Source organism: Haliotis rufescens, unplaced genomic scaffold (genome assembly GCF_023055435.1).
Source record: "Haliotis rufescens isolate VD_foot unplaced genomic scaffold, xgHalRufe1.0.p SCAF_17, whole genome shotgun sequence".
In the NCBI taxonomy this organism is placed as follows: domain Eukaryota; kingdom Metazoa; phylum Mollusca; class Gastropoda; order Lepetellida; family Haliotidae; genus Haliotis; species Haliotis rufescens.
The window spans coordinates 18703584-18728945 of record NW_025963857.1 but is presented as its reverse complement, the minus strand read 5'-3'; the positions used below and the strand labels follow the sequence as shown (position 1 = coordinate 18728945).

The following is a 25362-nucleotide window of genomic DNA, read 5'->3' as shown; positions in this document are numbered from 1 at the left end:
TGACTCATTTTGCATACACCATTAAATCACAATGGTTTTTGTCAGAGAGTTGAAGGTTTTGGCAAAACAACGTGGTCTACGTGGTTATTCTCGAATGAGAAAAGCTGAATTGATTGATTCACTCGGTTTGGAATACAACAAACCCCAGACTGTTAGAGAACTCAAAGCTGAAGCGAAAAAAGTGGGCTGAGAGGTTATTCTCGAATGAGAAAAGCTAAATTGATCGCTTTACTGAATGTTCATAAAAATCAACCAAATGATGTTGATAAAAATCAACCAGATGATGAGTTAAGATTTGTACCAATAGGTGGCGTTGGTAAATATCTAAGAGGTTGGAAGATGGATATTAATTCCAACATGGATGTTTATGATGTTAAGCCCATCATATCGAGCAAAATTGACGAGGAGTTAGATGATTTAAATAGTATAAAATACCAGCTAACGGTTAAAATGTCATTGAGTAAAAATGACGCCAGATATACCGAACCTTATTTCCGGAGCAATCAAGAAGTTATAACCGAATCTGATACTATAAGCGCATCATTAGATGCATCAATTCAATGGATACAAGAAACTTTAGAACGTTGGACTAATAGAGGTTCGGGTTTGGGTGTGGATAAAACCAATAGTTTATATTTAGATATAGCAAATTATATGCCTTCCAAAGGTGGATCTTATGAAGATTTACCCCCATATTATAAGAAGAAAAAAGCTATAGTTAATGTAAAAAATAAAGGTGATGGCTGTTTAAGAATTACGATAAAATCTGCATTGTTCCCTACAGACAAACATCCGGATAGACCTTCGAGCTATCCCCAAAACGATGGACTCAAATTTGATGGTATAGACGAACCTACACCAATCTCACAAATTGATAAGGTGGAAAAGCAAATAATTTGGCTATAAATGTTTTCGGACATTCTTCTAAAGGAATTGTTATACACAGGATAAGCTCCGCCCCAGAACATATTCCCAGAATCAATTCATTTCTAATTGAAAAAGATGGTAAATATCCTTTAAAAAACCTTTACCCATGGGTGGTTTTGAGTGGATTCATGTGAATGATATCGATGTGATATCGATCCCCACAGATTCCGATAAAGGATACATACTAGAAGTTGACTTGGAATATCCAACAGAGTTACACAAAGATCATAACAGTTATCCGCTAGCTCCCAAAAGATTTATGGTTAATAAGGATTGGATGTCGGAATATCAACACTCCTTGATTGGCAATACTAGGTAAGCTAACGTAGAAAAACTCGTACCAAATTTGATGGATAAGACAAAATATATAGTTCACTATAGAAATCTCCAGTTATATCCATCGTTAGGCATGAAACTAAAGAAAATACACAGGGTTCTTAAGTTAGACCAAAGCCCGTGGAAGGAGCCCTATATAAGACTGAACACAGATTTAAGAAAGATGGCTACCAGCGACTTCGAAAAGAATCTATATAAGGTCATGAATAACTCAGTATTTGGAGTGTTGATGTTAAATTGGTCAGATCTAATGAGGAAGAAAGACTCAGGAAACTTATAGCCAGTCCTGCTTTACACAGAAGCAAAATATTTGATAACGACTTAGCGGCGCTGCATATGCAGAAAAGTAATATAAAATTAAACAGACCGGTGTACGTTGGTATGAGTATTCTTGACTTGTCAAAACACTTAATGTATGACTTTTCTTACAACGAACTTAAGAAGCAATACGGCGATAGGTGCGTTGTGTTATATACCGATACTGATTCTTTGTTGATGGAAATACAAACTGAGGATGTGTATAAAGATATGGCAGAAAAATAGATATGTACGACACGAGCGATTACCCAAAAGATAATCCACTGCACAGCGTGGTAAAAAATTAGGTGTTAGGTAAGATGAAGGATGAATGTGATGGGACCCCTATAGCGGAGTATGTCGGATTTAGACCTAAGATGTATTCTATAAAGAAGTCTGATAATGGGAGCTAAGAGAAGCTAAGGGTGTTAAGAAGTATGTGGTTAAAAAGCATATCAAAACACGAACAGTATAAATAAGCATTATTCAATGGTAAAACATTCAAACACGAGATGAACGCTTTAAGAAGTGTCAATCATAGGATATATGGATTAAGAATGAACAAGACATCATTATCCCCCTTAGATACAAAGAGATGGATTGATAATGATGGTGTAACTACCTATGCTTATGGTTATGTTGGTAATACTGTATCGTTTGGAACTAGGAGCAACTCTTCTCGTACAAATGCCCTGCCCGGTCCATCTTTAAGATAATAAAAAAAAGGCTCTCCTTCTTTTGTAACCAACCGACTAATGTTAAATATCTTAAGGGACCAAATCACATCAGTTGCACGACGTTGGCCTCCTTTCGAGTTCACCGGGTTGGTATAAATATCTTACGCTTACTCTATCCAGAAGTTTTTGTTCTTTGCCTCTCAGTCACAGATTCATTTTAATCGCATTGGATGGTTTCTTCCCGATTAATCTCGTTACTTCATTATTCAGATCTGATACAACAGCTGATAATCGTGTCACCCATTGGGTTGATCTTAATGGTTCCGATTTCATTTCAATCCCATACTGATATCCAAACAAACGTTCCGCTAATGTCCGGTTTAATCTTTCAACGATAGCTTGACTACGGTGGGCCTCTTGTCCACAATGCCTGATTTCGACATCGTGCTTTGTTAATAGTTTAGTTACTGATCCCATAAACTCGCGACGGGGATCTACTTAAAATAGCTTAGGCCATTTTAGTGGTCCGCATTTACATATGTGGCTCAGTGCATTAGCTACTTCTGTTGAATCTTCCGAGGTTAATGGTTCAGCCTCCTTGTATCGACAAGCCACATCCACTACGGTTAAAGCGTATTTATACGTTTTGCGTATTACCTTATCATTGGGAAGAAAAAAGAGGTCAGCCTGATGAACATCATTTGTTGTAAAAATATCAAATTTCTTCCTCGGGATATAACGCGGTGCCGGTAAGTATATTTGCCACATCGCTTGTCTCTTTAACCAATCCTTGGCCACATCTTTAGATACCTTGGCCGTAGTGGCCAATTTTTGTATTGCTCCTATACCTTTCCAATATCCCCAGGGCTAAAGTAAATTTTATCCCTTATTAATTAATATTGATTATTCTTTTAATATGAATCATGGCCGGCGATCATTGAATCACATCATCATTTTGACATAGAAAATTCCCTCTATAGTAGCAGTATAGGTATGTAAATCTGGCTCTAGTGAAAAAGTCATTGTCTATACTACTTGTTGAGTATACTATGTAATGTCGTGAGATCGATTTTGTCAGCAGCTTGAGCTCATGATCAGCCCAGCCGAAGAGAGCTTGTGTAACGCAACGACTAACACCTGTGACATGTACTTCATATGCTGAAAGTTGCAACGGCCGCATCATGTTGAAGAAGGTACGGTCTTCTATTTTAACATAGTGTATTGTTTTATACTCATTATGGATATTATCAATATCATTTTACACTATTTCATTACACATAGATGAAGCAAACGAATACTATCTTTATTATCGTCCGATATTCCTGTGTATCCTATATATTCATGTTCAGTTGACTTATGTTTTTGTTTCGATCAAAATCACGATGAATGTCACTTACACAATCATATCCATCCTGTATTACTTTCCAGGTAAGAAGAACATTCTTCTACCTTGCTGCATTACTCTCTTTGTCAAATGTGTTGTATATGGGCTGGATAACAATGACAACACTTTCCCGTCGCGATAGTAAACCTTCAAAGATAAATGTCATCAATTACAGCGACGTTTACAAACCAAATACAAAGACTATTCCAAGTAATTATGGCCAAGAATCCTACCCTAAAGATGCCCACGAAGAAAAGGGAAGTGGTATAGTGACAGATGCACGTGATGATGTAACCATGCACATCAATCAGTCCTGTTCATGGGATAGTATTTCTCCACCACTTGACGAAATGACAAGGAAGAAATACGAAATTCATGATTTATTACGAGTTGTAAGTATCAATGTTCCACAATCACTATTTAACAGATATGATTGATAGTTTTATTTAGTCAAAAAGACATATTCCCACACGGCATGCAATAACACACAATCTTTTATCGTGAAATATAAGTCAGCTACGCGATACATGGCAAGGAACAATGAAGAACGATATTTCACGATAGAACATTGTTCTATCATGACGTCATTTCTAGTGATTAGAACATGCGCTCGCGACTTGATGACGTCGTGAATTGGACAACGTTATTTTTTAGAGGGAAGTGTCAAGTGAGTTGTTCCCCATAGATGTAGCTGGACAACGTAGATAAACGAATATTTGATATAAGAAATAAACGTGCTCGTTCTTTATCGGACAATAAAACACTACAGGTAAAACAACATTACAGGGATAATAAACAACTCAGGGCTGCGCCTCATGCAGTATTTATTGTATGATAAACAATGAGCACGAGTCGTTAATTTCTTAAATAAAACAACACTTCGTTCTTCATTGTTCTTTGCGATCGCGTAGCTATCTTATAAACTGCGATAACACTTGCCTATATACATGCACATTTACTAGGATGTGCTCAAATGACATCGGTTTCAACAGTATTTAGATATTTATAAGCTGTGTAATGCCAATTTTGCGTTTGTTTAAAGAGGTGTTTTCCATTTAGGAGATAAACCTACTGTGTTTTGAAATTTGATGTAGTCCCAATGTAGAATAGATACCTCTTTATTATATTTTCTACCATGACGGCAACAACGCTTTTAAAGAAACTCATTATTAAAAAAACAACATTACCACGTTTAAACTTGAATGTATTAAGTCATACTTAAATCTATGTAAACTCAAGAAAGTAATATATGTATTTATAATTTTTCTTAACTATTTTGATTTCTATTAGGGAGCAGACAAAATCATTAAGAGAAAGATGGTGGGCACCAATCAACCTTAATAGGGATTTTTTTCAACAACTCTAACATTTATGCATCTTAAAATATAATCACAGTTAATTACTTTCAGAATTAACAGAAAATACAGAGTATTAAAGACATGTAGAATTATGTTTGTCATAAGTTTATTGTTTAAACCAAAGATTTATTATTTTCCATGTTTACTGAAAAAACACTTCTTTAATAATGCAATTGTTATATTATCATAGCAGATAAAGAGCCCCAATATGCATATCTAACTTAATTTTACTGATAATTATTCAGCATTTCTTGGGATGATTCACTGGGCATATAACAAATAAGAAATGTATTTTTTATGTATTATTCTCCCATTACAAGGTTTACAGTGACTTTTTTTCACATAATCTATTTGGCTGCCTGAGAGTGGAAAGCTGTGCTGCTATTTTAATCAGAGACCTTAAATTATTCTAATGTGTAATGTGTTAATTTTCAGAACATGGTAAGTAAAGAAAATCTCAAATTTATGGGTGATGAAGAAATGACCAACAAGAGGTTGACTTATAACATTTTACCATAAATCTCATTTCTTAACATGAGCAATGTCTAATTTTAATTTTAATACTTTATACAAAAAAATCATATATGAACAGGTCACTAATATATATGTTTATTATGAGTCTTGTTTTCATGAAGATAAAAAGAAGAAAAAGTACATGTTAATTTTAAATTACCTATTATCAGTAAGTCTTAATTTCTAATCTGATGAAATAAGAAAAGAATTTAGTTTGGAGATAACTGTTGCAATAAAATAACAATGTAACATTACAAGGGTATTAAACTGCAAATGTTTGTATAACTATTGAAGTAATAATTTATTGTTTACATATATCCTATGTGTTTATGTTTCACACACAATAAAGTATTGTGCTTGTCAAATTCACATTGTTTCTTATCATTAACAAATATGGGGAAATGTGATAACTCATTTAATTATATTTTTGGTGTTATGATGTTAAATATTATGTTCAAAAGAAAAAACAAATGTGTTCACCATGTTCAGCAACAAAACAAAAACAAAAAAGATGACATGAAATAATCATCATTTAACATAGTAAATTATTCACTGTAAAATTAGTTTTAAAGAGGAACATTCGTTATAAAATATTACAATCCATTGATGGATTTGAGAAGATATACCTAGCAGTAATCAGCTGATCAGTTGCCTGAGTTGGTATTTATAGAGTTTTGCCTGATTAATCCTGCTGACAGTTCCTTTGGCCCTTGTTTTTCGTTTTCACAATATTTAAAAGAATATTTAATTTCCTCTTAATTGGGTTTATAACATTTGTTTCTAGCGGACAAATAAACGAATAACTTATTTACATACACTAAACATGTGGGCATATTTAGTGTTGCGCACTGAGAATGATAGTCACGGCGAGACGAATGTAAATAAAGTTATGGGCCGAGTCATCCAAAACCATTAACAAATATCAAATCACATTACAAATTCTCAAAACGTTACTCCCATCAGCTTTTAATAGTTAACAAAAAACATAACATGAATGCGAACATGCATGTGTGGCTTGCCTGTCACGGGAAAACTCGTGTGGGTTGTCTTCGCTAGATCCTTTTTACCTGTTTATGGTGCAGTTGTCTCACTGAGCATATTCGAAAACGAGGCTGGGGGGAATCCCGAGTGGTTACTGAACACGGGAAATCTTCAACTACGAGCTCGACTTTTTATGGCGTATTGTTATCGGAGAAGAAGGATTAACCACTGTTTTCGGTTGTTAGGCAAAGCCTCGTTCTAATCGTGACAGATTAATCACTCGTGTGTAGATTTTTCGGTAACAACCGAACACAGTGGTTAATCCTCTATAACAATTATTATTTAACTTCATGATTAAAAACACCATAGTCGTGAGTAGTTCAAAATAAGTGTTCAAAACACATAGTTTTTCAAAAGAAGTTTACAAATAACACTCCAAACTTAGTCCAAAGATAGATGTTATAATCTCTACCAACTTGTTGTACACTATTGTACACCATGGACACCGCTAAAGCGCTCGGTTCAAAATTATAATAAGAGGTATCTATTCTACAGAGGTATCAAATTTCAAAACACTGTAAGTTTATCTCGATTCTACCATGACGGCAATAGCGCTTTGAAAACGGAGCTCTCTTGCAACGCGTAATAACACAGGTGCACGGGTCCGCAATCTTAGAACATTCCGAAAAGTGGTCACAGGTAGTATATGTAACAATTGATAAGCTGTCGCTTCGGTTGGGAAATTGTTTTCGTGTTTTTCTGATGGACTTTCAAATCCCCTCCTGACAAATTCTAACGGCGGAGGTTGACGGAGATGGCAACGAATATCGATCAGAAAAGGGTTTGTAAACAACATTTTGTCATGAATAAAGCTTTTTCAAACAAATTTTATAATGTTTTATTTTACTTTCATTGTCGGTTGTTTCAATGAGAAAAAATTGTTCCGATTCTGGTCACCATAGAACATTTCTCTAACAGTTTCATAAACATTTCATTTGTATGCAAAAGATATGCCTTCGTTAAATCTTATAATGTCATTATCGAAGCAGTCAGGGTTGCGGCCTAGAACGCCCCAAACGTCCGATATCAAACTACCGTATTTCTTCAATTTGACACTACGCCGTCTATTAATTTCGCGAGAGCCCTTGACTCGGCTGGTATTAGAGACCAAGCGTGTATTAGAGGAAATAGAGATATGTTGTACAGTTTATATGGGGGTGATCGATCGGCAGCCATTTTCAATGAATCGATATGTAGGCTATCTATGTATTCATACGCACGGTTTTTTGTGTGAAAAGGCTTAATATATTTGAAAGGGGTTTCCGTAGCAAAAAGGAAACCTCTTTTTAACCAATCAGAATCAAGCATTCATCAATGTCATGGTAGAATGTTGTATATCAGTGTCAATAAGTCGTTGCTTGACTTGAACTATGAAGATGTTTCTCTAGCCATCACCGCTGCTATCCATGTATAACCACAGGAGTCCGTATCTAAAAATAGACGCCCTCATGCATATTCACACTGCAAACACGAAAACGTCGTTTTTTTCCGTATATGGTCATTCGACGGAAAAACGACGTTATTTGGACGTTTTCAAACCATCGTTTTTCCGTCCAAATAACGTCGTTATTTGACATCGGAATTTACTGGGAGAGAACGATAGCGTTAAGCTCCTCCCTTTCTTGATTGACATTGTCAATCAAGCAACAGCGTCTACCGGTATTTCTACTTCTCAGATTTCATTGGTCAGTCCCCGCGTGTTAGATTACAGGCCCGCGTTTGACGCTGCACTCGAAGCGCTTAGCGGAAGTACTGAAATCAATCGTTCTGCGCATGCGGATTACTTAATGCCTTGACCAAATTTTTCGTTCTGTGCATGCGCGATTTCGCGTATTGTTTCCTAGATTTAATGTCACCACTATTTGACAATGGTTCATAAACACAGTCACGTGAAGGTTCGGATTCGTAACGAGTAACTCCATTTAAATTGAAGAGGATCCCCAGTGATATGTAAGATTCCAAGATGAAACTATTCTATGGCTATCTATGCTGCCACCCAAACCGATCTAAACGGGACCCGATAGCTTATTGTATGCTATATAGTCATATGGAAGTGGACAAGAACTATACATTGTATTCCGGCCGATTGTTCTTGTATTTACTTATTAGTCAGGAAAATGGACTTAAAAGGGGAGTTGTTGAATGTACACACACACACACACAACTGACCTAAATAACCTGGACAGGAAATACTGCTGATAGCCTCTGGTCAACTCATCCGCGCCACTGCAGAATGTTCGTCCAACTCTGCAGGGGGCATTCTCAGTGGCTTCAAACGCGCTGAAATGTTTTCGCCTTGCATCCAAGATGGTGGACAAGTGAAATCGTATGAAATTTGGCTATTTTAGGTCCTATCTCTTTTTTGATTACCCAATAAAGTCAGTTCATAGTTACACGGTTGTGAAGAAGCTTACAACTTTATGAGACTTATTCATCTCATTCCAAAAAAGCTACTCGCGCTCACATAAAGTTGTAGTTATTATGTCACTTTTTTATTTCTTTAAAAATATATTACATGTTCAACAATAACAATTAAGATGAACATTCAGTTTCCGATATAAGTAAATGAATAAGTGTGTTTTACGCCACAATCAGTCAAAGACCAACGTTGTCCGGTCTGATGACACACAATCTACCAGGTAGCACATTGTGTACACCCTATCCTCATTGAAGTCTCCACTGTGGGTATTCCTGGGGACGAAAAGGCCCCATGTACCTAGGAATTTCATCAATACATTCATGCGCGGCATTCTCTGCCTAAAGAAGATCATATAGTTAACATGCTAATCCAACTCGAACTACCATCCCGCTCAAGATGAATGTTTTATGTAACATCCAACAGGCCCACATTTACGCACGCACGCACGCGCACACACATATTTGGATTTACCAATCCCTGACTTGAGAAGACGTGCGTTACGAAGCTCATCCAAGTCATCATCAATATCCGTAGATATCTGTGATATCATTACCCATCCAAAGCCGAATATACATTTATTGTGTTTTCTTGACAACAAATGTTATAATTGGGATAACACTTTCTGAGTAAAGTACAGATTCTCGTACTTTCTTGGGTTGAGTCCCGTCCGGGATTTGAACCCACACTGTGAGTGAGGCACCCAATCGCCAGAACACAAATTTGGCGATCTAACCCAGCCACTGAACCAAAAATGTTAGTCCAGATGACGTATACTTTGTGTACTCCTCTGACAAGAGAAAAATGGCACGGCTTCTATGACCGAAAGCTTTGAACCAACAATGCCTTTAAGAAAGTGGTCAACAGTAACACACATTATATTTGGATACCACTTTCTCAGTAAACTACATATTTTTAGGATGGAGATAATAGACGTTGATGGTTGATTATCAATGGACAAATTAAAGCCAAAACTTAACTTATGAATGATTGGTAATGGGAAATGGACAATGGGCAAACGGGAGGCGGGGTAATCAGCGCCATGCCAGTTATCTGTTGGCTTCCCTTGTTGCGTTCCCTTCTTTGCTATCTTTTTGCTTTTGTTGTTCTTACAGGTACAAATATATGTTCTCTGCCTCATAGCATTTAATAATATGCACCTGATGAAGGAGAAAGTATATATTCCGAAACGCAGTGTTCCTCCGTTGACATCCATAAATATTTTTCCTTGTGTATATCAGTTCTTAATGCCCTTCAAAGACTCAATCTAGCTTTGTTTTTAAATGTGGTGATATTTGCGTAGACTATAACATGGTCATGCCTATATACATTTGGGTCTTTGTCTACATAAGCATTTAGACATACAATTTAGAGCTAAGGACATTGCTAATTCTGCAGGCATGAAGTACACGTCATAGCAAGCTGTGATCTTTATTCATACTTTAGATATTCGTAATGGAGATCTGTAACTGAAGTTTACCGTAATCTTCCGCAACTCTCACCTCCTGACCAGTTGAACGTCTTAGTGCATTCAGATGCCATTGTAAAATTCCAGGCTGCCCCTCTTTCTGTGATGTTTTGACGGATGAAATCTATTGCGTTATAATAATCTCTGTTTGCTGATATATAATATGTACATGTTGTAAAATATTTACGATATTTTAAATATGTGTGTGTGTGTGTGTGTGTGTGTGTGTGTGTGTGTGTGTGTGTGTGTGTGCGTGCGTGCGTGCTTGCGTGCATGCGTGCATGCGTTGTGATACGAGGGTTGGCGAACATGTTGTCAGATGATTGTGTGAGTAAGTTAAGTGGTTGAGGATGTGGCAGGTATGAGTATTGGTACATGAAGACTTAGGGTTCGGGGACTGGGTGTGCCTGTACTGAGGTCTTTTGTTTCACTCACTTATAGTGTTTTCTTTCACTCAAATACTGTTTTACGCATTTTAATGACTGAAACTGTAGTGACTCAAAGGTCATACTGGCCGGGCATTTAACATATCTACCCCAACTACATACGTAGCCACTTTTATGGTGTACAATTCTTCTTCTACCTCACACACACACGCACGCACGCACGCACGCACGCACGCACGCGCGCGCATTAATTGTTTTATTAAATGTATCTTCGAGAGTCAGTAATAAACTAGAAATAACTGCCTTTGTTCTGTAAACCTCACCAAGTTTCAGCTTTCGCCTCTTCCTTTGTGGACTGAGGTTTCACATTTGTAAAATGATCTCTCTTATCTGTCTGTACCATCAACTTAACTGCCCTCACCACGGCCCCTGCAGTTTTCCCGTCCCATATTGCCAAGCAGGTGACCCACAAGGAGGAATACCGCCCTCCCTCAGTCCAGTGATACTGGGCCTAGCACAATATGTTGGGGATACGTAGCCTTGCTGTGGGCAAACATTTTGTAACAATTTGGCAAACTTTGATATGTAAACAGCAAATATTATTCAGTTTTATTTCAACAAAAACGGAAAAAATCGGATCCTACTTATTTTGTGGATACCATAACAATAAATCAAGCCAATAGATCGTTTGAGCTGGCATGAATATAAAAAATAATTAGCAAGTCGATAGTCATAATTCCCTCTGTTGGTCCCACGTGAAATGTTCTTCATGAATAGAATAGATGGCTGATAGACGTTCGACCGAATAATATCATTTGCTAACTTCAACTGTTCATCTAATTTCCATGAATGTATGTTACATAGTTCATATGTTCATGGGCTTCTTCACTAAATGTATAGTGTGGAGGACTACTTCACTTGAGGATAAGTAACATAAATACTGATAATAATTATGATAATATTGCCATTATTATTCCTTCAGATTATTAAAAAAAGTTATTATGTTTTGATAGAGAGAAAGAGTTATGGAGATTGTGAGATTATTTTTAGCATCGGAATTGTTAACATAATTCTTAAAGATATTATGTTTTGTTTGTTTGTTGTTAAATGCTGCACTCAGCAACGTAAGGATATTAAAACATTACATTAAGGTTCAGTTGTATTTTTATATTTGTATCATTTTGCAAATGTTACAGAGACCTGATAAGGGATATATAATAATGTATAGTCGCTATTCTTAAAGTAAGAATATGTTAGATTTATCAACCAGAAATATTGCACACAAGAGGATAATTGTATTTCATGACACTATTCAACGTCGAAGTCAACGATATTTGTGTATGTTATTGCTACATGACACGGATACGTCATGATAAAGCAATTAGAAATTGGCATTTGATGATATAAGATAGCTACGCGATAAATCACAAAGAACAAAGAAGGAAGCGATATTTATTTCACGATAAAACATTGTTCTATCATGACGTCATTTATTGAGATTTGAACATGCACTCGCAACTTGAAAAGTAAAATTTGTAAATGTGACCTTATTTTTGAGAGGTATGTGTCTAGTGAGTTGTTCCCAATAAATGTTGCTGGGGAATCCGAAAGTGAGAGTGATATGACAATCGGTATTGGGAGAAAAGGTACAGATGATTGACGAGAAAATTGTGAGAATATGCGGGACCAAACTCAAATCCTAAAATGGATTTATCTAGCATGGCCGCTGTCGGATTCTATTCAAGGAATCATCATTATTTAAGTACGGGTAAATATTGTAAAGCGTGTATTTTTTCCTAATTTAACACCCTAAAAGAGGCTGTACGTAATGTTGATATCTCATATAGAAATAAACGAGTCTCGGTCGTTCTTTATCGTACAATAAACAACTCCCACTCGTCATTTGTTTCTCAATTATATGACCATATACCATATACACTAACATTATACCTTTTCATGTTTATCGGTCAACAAAAGCGACATAAGCATTTCCATTATCATGAGAAACCCTTGCCAAAAGTAGCGCCAAATGCACCATTGCGACAACATCAGGAGCATGTTTCATGATTCATCATAATAAATGATGACATTGGATGCTCGCAAAAACGCGAGCTCATTCCGATCCACTAGTGGCACCCGCCACAAACACATCCAAAGGCAAGCCAATTGTTCACCCGAAAAGGCAGAGAAGTGCCTCTGACATCATTTTTGTCATTGATACGTCAAACCTGGAAATGCCGTCTACACGTCCAACACAAAGCCCAAGCCAGGACCCAAATCCTTCAAACCCGGCCAAAGTTCTGTTAATTACATACATTTCCCCCTAACCTTAAATAATCTATACTAGTTCTGAAGTATATCGTATTTACCCGTATGAATCGTCTGATGTTATTTATTGCCGATAAACAGCATATGCACACTTTCTGAAAGTACTGTGTGATAAGTCACGCACCAAACCTATACTCTCGATATACACGTACATGCTGCTCTTACTTAAAAAAGAATATTGGGTTAACAAGATACGTTTATTAAAGTACCATGCTTTCCCGATGTGCTCTCATTCTAATTTGAAGTAATGGCATAAATAGTTACCACTCGTCTTTCAATATTTTTCAAGGTTGGGTTAATCACGAACATATTTGAATATGTACAACATCTATACTTACTTATCTTTATACTTAAAGGCATCAGGTTTGTCTGTCATAAGACCCCGAAACAAATCTGTCCAACACATCCCAATATTTGGCTCTTGGCTCCTTGTTCTTATGTTTTATAAGTATTGTTTAAACAACTGTTGTTTTTTTCTGCAAAATATGTTCATTTCAGAAATGAGATGTTATTCTAGCATTAGGTCTGTGGTACGTTTACTGCATCAGCATTACATTCAAACGATATTACATTATATAAATCCATACAGAGGAAATGCTTAACATTTATCTTTTAAGGAAGAGTGCAGGACGACTTGCTTTATACATATAAATGTGGACATATATGTATGGACATTTGGATGATACAGATATACCTCCTTAAAGATAGTGTTCGTAGATGACTGTAGAAAATGGAATAATTATGTGAGTAATCGGGTTAATACCACGTTCAGCAATATTTAGCCATATTGCGATATTGGTTTCCAACATACAAGACGGACCATGAAATTATGACTTGAATTTGGACCTGGCTTTCTGGTGTGATGTAACACCCCAGAATCTCCGGCAGAAAAAGGGCTCAAAGCACGAATTAAGATCACGAGATGATACTGATGTATGCATCTGGACATATATTTGCGTAGTATTACTACCTTAATTCATCAGTATATATGTATTTTGCATAAAAGGATATTATAGGATCGACGCTGACATGCGCATATAACCTATTCACCAGTGCTGTAATATTTCATTTCTTCTGACACATATCGACACGAGAAATTATATTTAAATTTAAAAAGAGCCCAAGTGGGATAGAAATTTGAGTCTGAACCTGTTGAACAAGACTTGTTTCATTTTGGGCTATAGCATTGCCGCAAGGCCTGGGCGGAAGGGAACACCTGTTTGCACCCATCAGATACCAATCACAACTTCTCTCTCCAAACGAAAACAAAATACGAAAAATGTCGGAAGTGTATCCTTCTAATTTTCTATTTAGATACATGTTTTAACTTTAAAGTAATTATATGTATCTCATGTATTATTGGTATCTGTGATGCTGGTACCGTTTTGTTGCCATTGTGTAGCTTTTGTGGAGTTATTATGAATATCAAATACATGCCTTGAAATATGGACTTGTGAAAGAACTCATCATTGAATCATTTGCATTTAAATTAATGCATATACCATTTACTTGGCGTGTATGGACATATTATCCATCTACTTATACACACTTATTATGGACATATACAGAACTTCATTGCACCTTATTATTTAAAAAAATACCCGTGAAGATCCGGGTTAGAATAGGCATTCAACAACCCATGCTTGTACGAAGGCGACTTGGCTCGCTGACTTGGTTGATGCATGTCATCGTATCCCAAATGCGTAGATCGGTGCTCTTGATGATAATGACTAAATTGTTTGGTCCAGACTGGATTATTTACGAACCACCGTCATATAGCTGGTATATTGCTGAGTGCGGCGTCAAACAACAAACAATCAAACAAAATCTATATAATTATAAACACCTTCCAACAATGAGAAATTAAACTTATATTTTCTAAATATTCTGTTATATATATAACATAATTTGATTCATAATTTAATTATTGCGTTGCTTTCTTCCCTGTCATTCAATGTGCATGTTCAAACCCCTAAACTTTTAATATTTCATTTTTCATAAATGGCTACGTTAGTGCGTTGCCTAGATCTCTCGTTACCTATTCACAAGAATAGATTAAAATAATTTGTTTTACTATCATATTTCTGTTTATCTAATTCATAATACGAAATTGATAATTCATTTATAATAGTATAGATCATATTCGTGTATATCACTATCTGATGCTAAGGTTTTATTTCAGAAAATATAATTAATTCAAAATGTAGAAAGATATACAATTTGCCATTATTTGACTTTTAAACTGTACAAAGTATGATATAATGATCAGAATGCCTGTAACGGGTAGTATTTAAGAAAGAAATATTTGTCGAGAAGTCCCATTTTTCAGATATGCCCTTCAGTAGTATTATTGCATATCTCCAGAGAGAGGTTTACATTGTAGTTCTCATTATTCGTGGATAATTCAAAAAGCAACATAGAAAATATATATGCTACCATGACGAAATACAGAGTATACATAACTCGCAATTCTATATATTCAGCAAACAGCCCAAAACCGAAACTCCACAACATATCCGATTACACTCATTAAGGCTGTCCCAGTTCTCAATGCGATACTGACGCCCGTTCGTCTCCCAGACCATACAGAATAGATTTAAAAGGAATCCAGCTCAAGTCTAGAACGATTTGGCAAGCCTAGATTGCGTTAATTCTATCCATGAAAGTAAGCATTAATAAAAAAATATTGTTCTTGTCTGCTTCAGATTATATTTTGTAGATACTTATTTTAACTAGGAAAATTGTACTGACACCGGCGCTGTCCCTATTGAAGCTATCCATAAGAATTTCGAATTGCCGTCCATTGTTCGATGTCAATACATCGATGACAAGTGAGGATATCATAAAGTAATCGTTGATGCCGCGCTACACTTTGATAAAAATTATAATCAAGTTGACTGGTGTGTACATTACTACAGTGAACATGTACATGATCATGCCCTAATAATCAAATGCCGTAATGTCAAATACTAATTTATTATTGTGTGATGAATTTAACTGGATCAGTGGTAACATGTGATATTAATATTCCATCAATTTCTTTCCTGGTTGGTCCATCCATGTCTACACAATTAAAATGAAGCATAGAACAATTCTTAATTTCAGGCTAGAGCTGTGGAAATCTAGACTTTCCCAATCATTATAGACTTGAGTTGGTCTCATGTTTTACATTATTCTCTTGGGTCAACGTCACAGCTCATACCATACACTAACAAGACCAGCTTGCCCCCAGCCGGAGCTCCCGGATTTTGGTTATATCATCTAACATGGCCAACTCTGCTCTTAAGTAAACAAGAACCTAATCAGCGAGGGGTCCTTTATCATCCCTATGTGGCTGCTTATAAAAATCTGATATCTTTTCCCAAAGACCTGGTTAATAATATATTTTCTGCTGAATATTCGAAACAAATAGAGTGAGTTGGTACTACATGTACATATGTATACGGTTCTATTTTAAATGACTGCAGCGCTCCATTATGAAAACAATTTGTTTTAACGCCGCTCTCAGCAGTATTCCAGTGATATATGACGGCGGTCTGTTGTATATGAAATATCGGATTTTTATCCCACATCAGTCTGATACACCATGATATAACTGAAATACTGAAATACTGTACAGTTGAAAATGATGTTTAATGCGATTACCGTAGTGTGTTACTGCAACTGTTAATATTTTGCGCAGTGATGTTATGTAATATGTAAAAGAAAGCATATTCAATTATCCAATTGATTTGAATAGAATATACTTGCGTCAGCGTATTTTATTAACTCCCCCAAATCGTAATTTAAACACATAAAATAACAGATCACGCATGGTGCCTTGACTTACTACTAGATTTAATGGGCCACCCCGGAATAAAATAGTTCCCCCCAAAGCGAGGAACATATGTTTTAGTATGTTTACAAGAAATATATTCCAAACAATATCCTCATTAGATAAGAAGATCTTTTACAGAATTACCTCAGTAAGTCAATTACAATGACAGAGCGTCGTAATACATTTACATCAAGTACAATACGTCAAAATGGCCGACACGATAAACGTGACGGGAGATATTTTCGAAGTTGTTAATTAACCTGTGGCTATTTCAAGCCTTTGGCATCACTGATCAATTGGCCGATCATTGAAAGGTGATTGTGAAGATGTGTCAAATAGATACTAAGGTAAATTCATAGATTTCTGTAAATTGTCACTGCGACAGTTTGGATTTTTTTTCGTGTTTTTCTCTCTTGGAGTGGTTGTAGCGAGGGTATCCTTAAATGGGCTTGCAACCACGCTTCTGTATGAATTCGTACCAGGGAATTCCAAGGGTTTTCCCCAGGAATGTGGAAGTAGTCAGTGTTTACGCCTTTTCAAGAATACAGTCACGTGAAGAACGTCATGTGACCGATCTCGCGTCCAAGTCGTAAATCTTGTAAACTTCACATTAAAAAATTAGTTATTGTTATAACCAAATGAAACACAACCCATTATCCGATAGGGGTAACTGTACATAGCCGTTACCACAATAAACTTAGTAACATTGTTTGGTTTGACTTCTTGGCGCGTGTCTGAATTCCATTAACATGTAACATATCCTAAAACTAGCTTATCAGCAAATCTCGCTGCACTGCGCGCGACAGATACTAGAGCAAGGCATGCCATAAATACGAAACCTAAAGCTTCCGAAAGGAAGCCTTGGACATCACGTGCGTCGGGGGACCAGCGCCATCTGATTGGCCGTTAACAGTTGTACAAGGCGGAGCAAAAAGCATCGTTTTTCCGTCCATTTTACGCTTGAAAAACTCGACCCTTTTCTGGACACTTTCTAGACGCTGACCAATTAATCAATTTTAATGAATTTTTAGTCGTTTTTCCGTCCAATGACCATATACGGAAAAAAACGACGTTTTCGTGTTTGCAGTGTCATGACCATCTCCACACGCGAGCCCGAAGGGCGATTTTAGATACGGACTCCTGTGGTATAACCAAAGCCGTATTTGAATAAATCTCTTAAATGATCTTTTTTAAATATTTTAGCTTAGATTCTCATTACGTTTTAGCTCCTTGGAATCGTTAACAGGCTGATAAATGAACAACATCTATTTCATTTTCGAATAATATCGTATCAGAAGCAACCACAATATCATCTGCAAACTGGAGAAGAAATATTCGGTTCAGGGTGGAGTCGGGACCGGTGTTGGAACCGTGTTGGAACCTTGGGGAACCGTGTTGGAACTTCGAGAATACCGAACATTCGAGATAGCGAGACATGGACAGTCAGTCACATCAAGATTCGCTTTGTATTTTTATCTCGAATTCGAGAAAAATTAATTCGTAATTATATGTTGAGGCGGTCGGGACAGAAGAGATATCGGTTATTTCGCGATAGCGGGTTGCGGCTGTAGTTATATACATTGCTGTATTACTGTGCCAGCTTTGTAATGAAAATATAACTTTATGGCTGATGTCTTGACGCTGCAACTTCATGTATAAATACCAACTTACTCGGTTCATAAACTGACATATGAATATATTATACTTAGACATTGAATTGTCATGATCCTCATATACTGAGAACGATAATATTGCTCTATAATTTGCATTACATTTTTTCGTCTACAAAAAAACTCCGTCAGTTAATATTCATAAAACATTTCTACCAAAAGGAATCAGTTGTATAATTCCCACCATATCATAAGCATGTGTCAGTGAATCAACATCATATAGTAAATTAAATGATACTAGGTGATAGGTAAGCGTATCCTTCCCCAACAATGTGTTCTATCAGAATTGACAACAAACTATTAATATGTATTCTCGCGTATGTGACAACGTACCACCGGGAGGTATTCACATCACACGTTTCATAATTATCTCTGAATTGCATTGTGTCTATAGGTTGCACAGGCAATAATAATCTTAATCGCCCAATCACCAAAACTAATACGTGCATTATTGGCTAACAATTGTAAAGGACATTGCGGCCTAAACAACACTGTCTTCGCTGTATGTGGATAAAAGTCAAATCCCTCATACATTATTGAGTTGTGCCTTCACACTCGCCTACACGGTTGGTGGCCGAATGATTTGGCCCGACTAATGTTATTTGTCTCTGCCATGTTGCAGAAGAAACCCGCCTTCCTCTCAAACTATAAGAACCCATGTTGGTTTGAAGACACTACACGTGCCTTACGATGCATTCCGTACTTTCACCTCGTTGGTTTTCACAAATGCGGAACGACCCTCACCTTCAGCACCATTGTTAGTCATCCCGAGACCGTCGCACCGAAGGGAAAGGAAACCCATTGGATTGCTGCGAAAAGGTTCAAAGGTAGATTGTGCTTTTATTTAATGATATCATTGCTTTTTTGGCTTGGTTTATGAAGAAAAATATTTTCATATACAATACAATACAATACAATACATCTATGTAATTAGTTCCCAATACCGAGGGAATGGACACACAGGCTTTGCATGTGTTTGTATCGGGTGTCGCCAATGTTTTCGAACACCTGGTATAATCACGTTTTGATAGGATTCATTAGCTCATGCTAATGACATAGTTGGAATCAAATATTGGACTTAGTGGAGAATTGTTTTATTATCGAAGGCTGTCGATTATATATGCTGCACAGCACGCTATTAGATACGTTTCCAAGACCACTCGTTGTAATATAAATGGAATCTGACGGCAACTCGTGCAATATTCTCTGTATACATCAATGAGTCGCACTGCATATGGTATGCAAGCTCGATCAGTATTACTTTCTGATACAAATTGTACTGCACTGGACATGTTATTTCCCAAGCCAGATATGCTGTCTCGAGAATTAGAATTATCGGCAGTTGTGGTGTGCATGAACTTAGCAGACTTCTAGTTCTAGAAGTGTATGAATAGAACCCTTTTTGCGATCTTGTTGCCAAGTGCGGATTAGATACCTATTTGGTCAAAGCCGAATTCCTGCCTGCTTCCAACACTATTCTGCATTCTGGGAAAGCATTTTTAAGACAAATCTTACATTGATTATAGGGTCTGTTACCTATTGCCGCACCCATAAATTTGATCCATTGTATTGCCTTTTTGTAAACGTAAAATTGATTATTATACAGTTATTGATTATGCATTAAACGTGTGTGGTCATTTACTGATTTCACAATTTAGCTAGTGCGTCCTGATTTCTGAGTTAACCTCGTAACAATAGCAACAAGAATATGTATATGGAATTATGATTATTTCACTCCTAAATTGTAGTCTTACTGTTTAGAAAGTTCAAATATCCGAAGGTTTGCGGACAGATTTTCCACAGCTGCCAAAGAAATAGAAAGTCGTGTGCTCACAGATTCACCTTCAGGCCAGACATTCCACCACGTCATTACAGGTAGGATGCTTCACTGTGGAATCAGATTGTACAGATATACTGCTTCTTCATTATTATATACATTTTGAGCACAGCTGGCCCAGTGACCTCAGGCATCACATTATGTTGTGTAAAACACTTGTTGCTGTTGGTGGTAGGAATCCCGGAATTGGTAATGGACAATAGTTTGTCAGCACCATATCCATATCCCAAAAAGGATAGGTATCTGTCGCATTAGGCTTTACTCTGACAAAGGATGGCATACAGTATTGTATACAAAACTATAATTAGGATTGTATTATAATTAAGCTGCCTTCCTAATATCAGGGGCATGGGTTGCCAAGTTGTTTTAGGCGTTGCGTCCCTTGGGCACCCCAGGAACCTATGATTGTGGATCGAATCACAGTTACGTTTCTAGTCGTTCTAGATATTGGTGAGCTTGATAAGGGAGTAAGAAACTACATCGAAACGTCGCTTTTTGCTTAAACCAGAACTTGTTTTCCATAATGTTGTTCTTTATCTTGTCTGTGACCTGCATCACTTCAGGCTTTCCTCCCACATTACGCTGACACGCCGCGATATATCTGGAATAATGTTAAAAGCAGCGTCAAGCCACTTATTCACTCTTAATATCAAAATCCACAGCAGGTATAATAAATAGATGGTGATCTGTGTTGACGCTTTATCCATAGACATGCGAGCTATAGCCGGTATCTTTTCACAGTATATGACAAGACGAATGTACTTCATCCGACATTATTTTGGCAAACGTGTCATTCATAGGAATGTGTAAATGCTCCCAATTAAAGGTACATTTTTCTTTGCCACAAGGTGATGGTTCGCCAACGACAATCAATGGTAACGAGAAGTGGCGTTACATGCCCGGTAACTATAACTGTACAGAGCCTCGGGTCCTCAATCCACACTATTTATATCATCTTTACCCCTCAACTAAAATCATCATTATGATCAGAAACCCAACAGACAGGTCAGTTTGATGCCTTTGCTACACTTTATCTGAAATACTTTCCCTACTTTAAAGTCATAAAATTCCAACCGTTCTCAATCTCACTCTCATTCTCTGTCTGAGATACTCAACTCCGGAGATTGTGGAATAAAAGTGGTTGGTTGGTTGGTTGGTTTGTTGTTTAATGCCGCACTCAGCAATATTCCAGCTATAGGACGGCGGGCGGTCTGTAAATAATCGAGTTTGGACCAGACAATCTAGTGATTAATATCATGAGCATCGATCCACGCAATTGGGATCAATGACATGCATCAACCAAGTCAGCGAGCCTGACCACCCGATCCTGTTAGTCGCCTTTTACGACAAGCATAGTCACCTTTTACGTCGAGCATGGGTTGCTGAAGACCTATTCCATCCCGGAATCTTCACGGGTCGGATAAAAAAAGTGGTTCCAAGTAACTTATTACTGCCGTAAGAGAAGAATGGTCAGACTGTGGCGACGTTGATTGTGTTGATCATACACAACAGCATGGGACATAGCACACATTATGCTTCACTGGTTTGTTTGTTCATTTGTCTACTGGCCGCCATGATAATAATTAAAAGCTGGACATTTCTTGCAACGACATTTCACAACAAACACACATTGCATGTGCGAGTACTAACGATCAAATACACCAAAATTTATGTTTCATCTCTCATTTCAGGATGATATCTGCGTATAACTATATGACCCTCGAGTATCCACATGTGACGGCAGAGAGCTTCCACAAAGAAGTGGTTAATGAGATAAGAGCGTTTGAAGAGTGTTTATCAATTTCGTCTGTGAGGACTTGTTTATACGAAAAGAGAATTCAAGTAATGTTTAATTTCTTCCTTCAATATATTTAAATGTAACTCTGTATTCATGTATACATATGTATATATCAACTTGGAATAATATTGTCATGCCCAAATATGTTTGAATTTTTTTTTTCTAAATATTACCTTGCATCTATGACCTACTTTTGAATATACGAACTTGGTCTCGTCGCTTTATGGCCTTAATAATGCCGATGCGACGTTAAATTGTAGCTCACTCACTCCCTAACTCATTCACTTCTTTCACATATAGATAACTTACCCTTGTTCTGTTTTCATACCATACCTGGTGCTTGACTTGGAATATCACTTTAATCATTATGAAAACTGTAACTAGGATTATTGTAAGATACGAAATAAAAGACCAAAATATGTAATCAGGTTACTTCCCACCCTTTCAAATGGTATGTCCCATATGTGAGACAAATGATAACAATCAGTGATATTAGTAGTAGTAGTGCCTAAACTATTTGCATCTTATATTGAAAGTCACTTTCAAGGTCACACACTCAAAAACACTTTAAGACTCGACAAGTAAAATGTAATTTGGTACATAACCCCCTTAGGTATCGCAATGGTATGACTTTGAGTGACCTTCAATGTCAAGGTCAGATACATGTTCATTCGTATGGAACTTCTGGTTCTGTCTGTACTGAACTAGCCCCTGTGTTTTGTATGATCTGTTTGCAAGAGATATCACCCATCAGGCATGGGATTGATTGAAATTGAAATGTCAAGGTCAGTAAACTGGCAGAACATGCCTAGCATGTGCGAACACATGGTGCTATCACTGACGTTGAGCGATCCATTCCTTTAATTGTCATCACTATTTTGCCGTTTTCCCTTATGAACTATGTTTCTTCAGATATTCGAGTAGATAATGGAATGTTTGAAATGGGTAGTTGTCTTTATATGTAATGGCATATAGCGCCTGCTGAAAATGGCACCTTTTGTTTCGCAAATCAGAGCAAACACTGTTGGCATACAGTTGGCGATTCAGGAGGGTTTTGAAAGGTTTTATATTTAATTTACCTTATATGACCCGTGTGGACTTAAAACCGATATATCATCCTTAGGTTCTTGTTTATGCACCGAGAATGTGCCACATTAGATTTGCATCTTCAGTGAACAAGCACTTTACTTTTCTATTAAGATTTCTTCCAATGTATATAGCTGGGGCACGGATGGCCCAGTCGTCTAAGTCGCCGCGATTCGCTGTGCAGAGTTGCGTCTGTTGGGCACGCAGAAAACCTATGATTGTGGGTTCGAATCCTGGTTCGCCCCGATTATGTTTCTAGGTTTGTCCGCACAATACCCGTGCTCGTAGATTTCACCGAAGTGGTAAACGTCTGAGACCTGCATCACTTCGGGCTTTCCTCCCACATTAAGCTTACACGCCGCGATATAACTGGAATACTGTTAAAAGCGGCGTTAAACCCAACTCACTCACTCACTCCAATGTATAGCATCATGTGTATATACCTGTAGTTATTATGCTTTGTCACCCTTAGAGGGTTTGTAAGACCACTTCTTTCAAAGTATATTTATATCTACCTCCAGTTTAACTGCAGAATATTTGTTCACTTTTTATTCTATGGCCAAACATTCAACAATAACCAGTAACTTAGGGAAGTGTAAATCCTGCTGGGGAACCACGCAGGTAGCAGAGGTACCATAAGAACCCCTGGTCCCTTGTGTGGTGATTTTAACCTTGTTGCTGGTGATCTATAGCCCCATTTTTATATTGTGTCGTACCCCAATAATCAGATATTTTTAATGTTCTACAACTAATTTTAGGTCAGATTGTGATATATTGCTACTTATTATTATGCTGTCCTTCGTCAACAGTTTTTTTTTAAATATTGTATAACTTGTTCACTTTATGGCTGAAATATTACCGAACTCACTCACTCACTCTTATGCTTTGGCTGAAATTAGATTTTGGCAATGTCGCAATTTTTTCTATGTTAAATGTACATTATCAATACTGTTTTCCTACCTTTGGACATTTATGTCAGGTTTGGACTGGTCTGTACCATGTGGTCATCAGTGACTGGATGAAAGTTTTCCCTCAAGAACAGATTTTGATCGCAAGACTGGAAGACATCCGTGATGATCCTTATATATCTTTCTCAAAAATATTTGAGTTTCTGGACTTAAGTAAGATTTATTCTCATGTATTTTTTTTTAAAATCAGACATGAAACAAAATATCAAACAACTATGTTACTTTCGTGAGATTTGGCTTTGGTCGTACACTCCAATTTCGCTGAAAATCGATTTGTCACTTGTGGAAATAACTGCTAGTAATCTTATCGTGCGGGAATAGATCCATGCAAATCTGAATATTATTGTCTGTTTTATAATAATTGAATAATAGACTGATATTGCGAAGAAAACATTATCGTTTCGTTAGGTTACATTATCGTCTTTATAAAGTTTGCAAATCCCAGGTTTTCGGTTGTTTGTCATTCAACAAGTATTAAATTGAAGTTTGCCATAGGCATCTACATTGTTCACTGAATAAACGTCATTTATTTTGTCAGGTCTTGTGTCTAGATCGGAATTTCAACAAATGCAGAAGAGGGGAAAAGACAATAAAGGAGAAACACGTTTTCAAGCGAGGAATGAGACACGTCAACTGTTAGACGACTTCTACAGACCTTACAACATCCAGCTTGCCAAACTATTGAACCATAGGTACCCTACTTATACTTAAATGTCCTTGATGCATGGATAGTGATACCATTCATTCTAAATTCACTACTTTTGCTTGTAGGTGTTCTATGCCATTAGGGTTATGCTCATCTCACTTTTGTGTCATCAAATGTGTTTGACTCACAACTAATAAATTCGATAGATCTACATTTCAAATATGGGATGATAACGGGTAATTGCTTTTGGAATTGGAATAAAAACGATTTCCCTCAAATGGTTGTGATTTGTTTGACATAACACTTACAATATGAGGCGGTGAGGTGCAATGGTGTTTAACGTCGCGTTCAAGATTATTGCACTTATATAGCGACCTGCATGCACGTGTGTGAGTGTGGCTGCTTGTAG

General features: G+C 37.0%; 1 protein-coding gene across 1 annotated transcript; it reads left to right on the top strand.

Annotated features, from left to right (window-relative positions):
- Positions 1–3721: 3721 nt before the first annotated feature.
- Positions 3722–25171, top strand: LOC124138040 (carbohydrate sulfotransferase 15-like). The gene is made up of 7 exons (XM_046504549.2): positions 3722–4013; positions 19241–19445; positions 20380–20493; positions 21304–21460; positions 22147–22297; positions 24319–24460; positions 24846–25171. The coding sequence occupies exons 1-7, from the start codon at positions 3723–3725 to the stop codon at positions 25016–25018; spliced, it is 1233 nt and encodes a 410-aa protein (XP_046360505.2). The 5' UTR covers position 3722; the 3' UTR covers positions 25019–25171.
- The last annotated feature ends 191 nt before the right edge of the window (positions 25172–25362 follow it).

Bases quoted from the DNA above. Each gene is read 5' to 3' on its own strand.
- LOC124138040 (XM_046504549.2), top strand. From the start codon at position 3,723: ATGGGCTGGATAACAATGACAACACTTTCCCGTCGCGATAGTAAACCT. The intron at 19,446-20,379 runs GTAGATTGTGCT...CTTACTGTTTAG, and splicing joins TGCTGCGAAAAGGTTCAAAG to AAAGTTCAAATATCCGAAGG. The intron at 22,298-24,318 runs GTAATGTTTAAT...CATTTATGTCAG, and splicing joins TATACGAAAAGAGAATTCAA to GTTTGGACTGGTCTGTACCA.